The sequence below is a fragment of the Danio aesculapii genome, chromosome 12 (assembly GCF_903798145.1).
Source record: "Danio aesculapii chromosome 12, fDanAes4.1, whole genome shotgun sequence".
In the NCBI taxonomy this organism is placed as follows: domain Eukaryota; kingdom Metazoa; phylum Chordata; class Actinopteri; order Cypriniformes; family Danionidae; genus Danio; species Danio aesculapii.
In genome coordinates, this window is record NC_079446.1 from 18,538,863 (window position 1) to 18,545,171 (window position 6,309).

Sequence of the window (6,309 nt, forward strand, 5' to 3'; positions counted from 1 at the left end):
TTTTTTGTAGCCCCCAAAATTTGTTCATTGTAGGCTTTGCTAAGCTAACTCTGTAAAAACCAAGGTCTCCCTTTGCATTGAACTCTGAGGGTCTTACATTCAGAGATGCTGTTTATGTTCACACAGCTACATTACACATTAACTAAAGTTTAAAATATGATATCGTAGTGGACCACCCCTTTAAACTGCTTATATATAGTTTACTTGGTAAAATGTAATATGTTTTCATAGCATATAAGTTTGAAAGCCCACTGCACTAAAGCCCACTTTAATTGTAAGCATACACTTACCTTAATTTTGGTGTCTGTATGCAAAATTTTCTGTTTAATTTGGAAAATTAAGCAAGCTTTAATATCCTCTCAGATAGGAATGGGAGGAACAAACTCAGAATGGAAATAGAGAGAGAAAATTTTGCCTCAGTACTTGCTAGTAAAATAAAGGATGATTTTACTCTTAACCATTGTACGTAATTTTGTGTCTAGTGAAATATTTCTTCTTCATACTTATTTCAGTCAGTTTCTGTCATTTAGAACCAAGACAATGACAAAATGAAATGCACATGAAGACTATTTTATTTATTCTAGATAGATAGATTTTCACCATGTATAATCAGCAAGCTACAGGAGTAATCAGATAGATAGATAGATAGATAGATAGATAGATAGATAGATAGATAGATAGATAGATAGATAGATAGATAGATAGATAGATAGATAGATAGATAGATAGACAGACAGACAGACAGACATACTGTAACACTATGTACTTCATATACAGACAGCTTAACTCATTCATTCATTTTCTTTACAGCATAATCCCTTTATTAATCCGGGGTCGCCACAGCAGAATGAACTGCCAACTGATAAATCAGGGACTAAGCTGAAGGATAGTGAGTGAGGATAGGTAGATAACTAGACCTCACATTCTATTTTATGAAAGTAGCCAAGCAGCATCACACCCTGCAATATGGCACCAACATTGCTCAAAAAGTCTTACCTCCAAGACTCGTCATCCCTCCTTTTTGCTTCATACAAAAAAAAAATCTATCAGGCTTGCTTATAAGATCACCATTATATTGTTTGAACTTTAGTTTTGTCAACTTGCAAAACAAAAAATGGCTGTTACGTCGGTTTTACAACGCATGAGCGTCGTGTGAGCATTTTTTTTAGCCAGCATGTTAACTACTGGCATTCGCACCGGAAAAAGAGCAGCGTGTGCAAGAGGCACGCAGGTTCTCTGCGCACACGCGAAGATGCATCAGTTTGCTTTTTGATTAAACTACATTGCTTTCAACAGCGTTGGTTCAGTTGCACATAGAGAATATCATCTTTTTTTCGGAATTACCACTCTTAATGAATACACTTGCATATGAAGTAAATCATATCTCAAAGCATTTACTAGGGCACTGACGATTTTTACTGGGACACGTGCCCCAGTAAATTAGGTCTAGCGACGCCCCTGGCACAATGACATGAAATTATATAAATTGCGCCACCAAACATATGAAAACGAACGAGCCCAATTTATAAATGTAAGGAGTAGAAAGTACAGATACTTGTGTAAAAATGTAAGAAGTAAAAAGTTGTCAAAAATAAATAAATAGTGGAGTAAGTACTGATACCAGTATAATCTACTTAAGTTCAGTAACAAAGTATTTGTACTTTGTTACTTCCCATCTCTGTTTATTAATCAGTTTATATATCCAGCACATGTTTTACACAGCGGATGCCCTTCCAGCTGCAACCCAACACTGGGAAACACCCATACACTCTTGCATTCACACATACACTGCGGCCAAGCAGATAGCTTAACTGAATAAGCTAAAATAGGAGTTAAAATTCAAGTCTCTTAGCAAAGTCTTGGGTCAGCTCATCAGTATGTAAGGAGTGCTGCTGGGCTCTTTGCTGATACGTTTTTGCTTGTGTCTCCTCCTGCCTTTTTTCTGAAGAAATTAAAGCCAAAATTTCAAGTGCTTCTTTGACTTTCTTCTTGGCGTTGAGATTCCTTTCAGCAATCATTTTGAGTTTCTTGCCAGCTTGTTTTCTTTCATAGGTGTCGACTGGTATCCTAAATGCTAGCTTGAACTGACTGACTGCTTTGTCTTCATCCTTTTTCTTATAGAGCAAGAACAAACCGTAGCTTGTGTGGCAGTGCTGTGTTTCAGATTCACTGAGAGTGTTGTCATCTATCAAGTCACAAAAGATTATCTCTGCCTCTTCAAGTTGCCAGCTCTCCCCAAAGGCGTCTGCTAAATTAACTTTAGCATAAATATTATTAGGCTTCAACTCCACAGCCTTTGAGAAGTACCGGATGCATTCAGACACTTTGGCGGCTTTCTGAGCAGCAGAAACGCGTCTTCCATGCTTCTTTTCCTCAAACATTTGAATAAGTTGCTGTTTATGGCAAAGGCCAATTTGATGGTGCAGGAAAGAGGAGTTTGGGGCCAACTCTACTGCCCTCTTGAGGACAGACAGTGATTCTTCAATGTTGCCCTCTGTCCTGAAGTATTTGGCCACATATCTGGTTACCTGCGGAACGTCAGGAGACAATCGGAGGGCCTCTTTTATAAGGTTCTGAGCTTCCTGTCTTCTTGACCTCTGGAGTTTCAGAGCCAAAAGAACCATGATCTCAGAGTTTGCAGGCTCGAGGCTAAGAGCCTTTCTAAGCTGTGCTATGACTTTTTCAGGGTCTTCTGCTTGGGTCATGCCATGTAACCTGTAAAGGACTATTGCATACCCAACATTAAACAATATGTTATCTGGTTCTTCTTTAAGAGCCTTAGAAAAGCTCTCTTTTGCTTGCTCATAGAATGTTCCTCCTAGTCTTAAAAAGCTCCAGGCCTTTTCACCATGTATTATGGGCAAGTTACAGGAGTAATCGGATGAACCCGGTATGTCCTTGCATATACCATTCACCTTGTTCAAGTACTCTTCTACATCATTTATCCTCTGTAAATAGTAGTGGATCCACGCAAAGCTGGAAAATGTTACCAAGTACTCAGTTTCCTTTCGCCCTTCTTCTTTTAATGTTGATTCAGCCTTTTGAAGATAGTCCAGTGCACTGTCAGTTTTACCCTCCAGGTGACTGATGAAAGCCAGAAGGTTGAAATATGTTGCATGATACTTCAGTGGACAAAATCTGATCCTGTCATGAAGTTTTTGCAGAATGCTGTTCAGGTCGCCTATGTCTGATTGTTTCACTCCCCATGTAAAAAGACACTCCAGCTGCCTGAGCTTATCCTCCATGTCTGTACTGCTGGAAGCATGAGAAAAATAAATATTAGTAATTGTTTTATATAGCAAAACCCATCATCTGACCTGAGAATGTGCAAGATATGTTAAGTATTTTATTTTATAAATAACAACATATGCATATATGCTGAAGGCTTATATGCAGTTAGGGAAACCAATAAGGTTAGAGATTATCAACTGAAAAACACGATGTTGACATCGTTTCGTCCTGTACGTGTAGACAGATTTGCTTAAAACTACTGTACACATGATTTTAGACAGAATGCTAATTTTAAACAAAACGTTAAAACAATCGGTTTTATTGTTTCTCCTACCTCAGGAAGTGTTTTTTCCGTCCAAACTGCGTAGGGAAAGATTCGATGTCACTAAAGCGAAAGTAAGGATAAGTTTCGTTTTCGTAGCTGTTAGTGTCATTATTTTTATAATTTTATTTATTGCAAGAAATAAAACATTGCTGCATTACATAAGAACTAAGAAATATTATTTTAATTAATTAATCATTTTAATGTAATTTAGAATTAACATTTAAAAGAAAGTAAAAATAATATTTTGTACAATGCCCTCAACATCCGCTGCGTAAATAATAAATTGATTATAATGATTAATAAATTGACTGAGCCAAAAAGAAAATGAATGAATGAACAATGCCCTCAATCACTAAGAAAAAATCATCTGCTTTTAGAAACTTACTCTTCTTCTTAAATATGTTTAGGAGATTTAATAGCAATGAGCGAATTTTCAGAAAGGAAAATGTTAGAAATACAGAGACATACGTCTCTTTAAAAATATATATTTGTGTATAAAAAAAACAGTCTAACGATTATCATGATATCAGAAATGTTATCTTAGATAAATTGAAATATTTAATCAAATGATGATGATAATAATAATATGATAATATAATAATAATAATAATGTTTATTACAAACAAATTTAATAGGATTGCAGTTAAAATATATTAAACCTTGTACAAAGTAAAGTTACATTTAGCCTATCAAATTAATTAGCAATTTGGGATTTCGTTGGATATACATTGCATTATGCAAAATCTTAAAATGTAGCTCTCTTGTTGTTTAATTGGATACGTTTATGAGCTGTAATAAAAAAATGCTTTTATTTTTTCACAAGCGCACTATGAGTGTAGGACTAAATGAAGAGCGACATTCTTAATTTAAACAGCAGGCGGCGGTGTTTAGCTACCGAAGTGTTCCACTGTCATTTTCATAATTGTTTTTCGAGAGACAGTACACCAACTGACGTGAACATGACAAACACACGAAAAATACTAAACATTATATTTTACCAGATTAATTATTATTTTGCCATGTTTACAAAATCCCAAAGTGTGAAATCTCTATATCAAGTAGCATTTATGCAAGATTTACATTAGCTGCAAGCTCGCAGAGAATCACTCGCAGTGTCATAACTAACTTAAGTTTGTTTACAAGTTCTGATTTTACATTAGGCTACTCTTCTTTGTCGTATGTTTTGTCACTATATATGTCCACATGTTGATTCAACACCTTTCCATCATCTTTGAAAGTTAAATCTTAATAGGCTAAACCATTTTCAGTCTTTTTCGATAGTAAGTCATTTTTATCTTTATTATGAACTAAAGTTTATAATTACCTACCTATCTGGTTATTCTAAACGCAGATATCCTCTGTGAGGTCACACACACACTACGTCAAAATATCCTGGAAATTCCAACAGGAAGAACCATTTAGGGTAAGGCAACAAGAGTAAGAGGCGGTACTTATTGCTTTATAAGGGCTTGAGAAAGCACCATGTGCTATCACTCAGATTCAGAACTGAAAAGAAATACAAATGTTTGGACTACAGCACATCTGGGACTGCATTCTGCAGTATGAGGCCCAGCTAAGGTCTCCATTTTTCCCAGTCCTCTTCTCTATTACAGTCTACCTAAGCTTCTGCCTGCCTTTTGTCCTTCTGGATGCCCTGTCTCCAAAGGTAGAACTGATAAGGAGATACAAGATCCAACAGAAAGCCAGCGTGTCTTGGACTATGATGTGGAGCTGCCTGGCACTCTCCCTCTACAACCACGCAGTGTACATCTTCCCGCTGAGTGTCCTGCACTGGTACTGGAGACCTGTCAGCTACCTAGCGGAGGCACCTGGGGTTTTGCGAGTCATCTGGGATCTTGCTGCCTGCCTGCTTCTGTTTGACTTCCAGTACTTTGTGTGGCATCTTCTACATCACAAAGTGCCCTGGCTTTACCGGACTTTCCATAAGGTGCACCACAAATACACATCCACCTTCGCTCTGGCCACTGAGTACTCGGGGGCTTGGGAGACCCTGTCTTTGGGATTCTTCGCTGCAGTGAATCCCATGCTGCTTGGAGTTCATCCTATGACGGAGATGCTCTTCCACATGCTGAACATGTGGCTGTCAGTTGAGGACCACTGTGGCTATGACCTGCCATGGGCCACGCACAGACTTGTGCCTTTTGGACTTTACGGAGGAGCTCCACACCATGATGTCCACCATCAAAAGTTCAAGTCCAACTATGCTCCATACTTCACTCACTGGGACAAGCTTTTTGGGACACTGCACTTTGAATGAACAGAACATTTAAAACCAACTCTTTTTTGTAAAAAGTTCTTTCTCATTCTGTGAATGAATACTTTTGACTCTAAAACTGTATAGAAGATTATTTATAATTCAGAGCTGTTTGATGTATTTATCTATTTATTGAACATCTGCATTTAAGTGTGACTGTAAAAAAATCTGAGATGTTAGACATTATTGAAGCATGTGTTAATCATAATATATTTATTTTTTTATAAGATTGTTGTTTTGCATTTATAAGGTTGTGTTGTCGTTATAACGAAATGTATTAACTTGAATCATGAAGAAATTTAACAAGCTAGTTGCAATAAATCTATGAAGTATATAATATAAATACAGTGTCTGTGGTTACTTTCTTTTTGCATAATATGAAATTTTATGAATGAAGTGATTTAGGGGTCTTAGCTAAAATAACTGAACATTAAATTAACCTATAGTAATAAGTTGTAGTTTTGAGGCTTTTTTAAGA

General features: G+C 36.7%; 2 protein-coding genes across 3 annotated transcripts; one reads left to right on the top strand and one right to left on the bottom strand.

Moving 5' to 3' along the window:
- Positions 1-798: 798 nt before the first annotated feature.
- ifit9 (interferon-induced protein with tetratricopeptide repeats 9) lies at positions 799-3,622 on the bottom strand. 2 transcript variants are annotated; one of them, XM_056469602.1, is made up of 2 exons: positions 3,566-3,622; positions 799-3,255 (listed from the first exon to the last, which is right to left on the bottom strand). In XM_056469602.1, exon 2 carries the CDS (start codon positions 3,243-3,245, stop codon positions 1,833-1,835), a length of 1,413 nt encoding a protein of 470 aa, XP_056325577.1. In that variant the 5' UTR covers positions 3,246-3,255; positions 3,566-3,622; the 3' UTR covers positions 799-1,832. The 2 variants fall into 2 exon arrangements, with proteins under 2 accessions (XP_056325577.1, XP_056325578.1); XM_056469603.1 differs by having other exon boundaries at positions 799-3,252; positions 3,566-3,606.
- Positions 3,623-5,047: 1,425 nt separating this feature from the next.
- On the top strand, positions 5,048-6,108 carry ch25h (cholesterol 25-hydroxylase). Its single transcript, XM_056469660.1, has one exon. It carries the CDS (start codon positions 5,079-5,081, stop codon positions 5,832-5,834), a length of 756 nt encoding a protein of 251 aa, XP_056325635.1. The 5' UTR covers positions 5,048-5,078; the 3' UTR covers positions 5,835-6,108.
- Positions 6,109-6,309: the final 201 nt, after the last annotated feature.

Excerpts from the sequence above, each read along its gene's own strand:
- ifit9 (XM_056469602.1), bottom strand. The coding sequence starts at position 3,245 with ATGGAGGATAAGCTCAGGCAGCTGGAGTGTCTTTTTACATGGGGAGTG.
- ch25h (XM_056469660.1), top strand. The coding sequence starts at position 5,079 with ATGTTTGGACTACAGCACATCTGGGACTGCATTCTGCAGTATGAGGCC.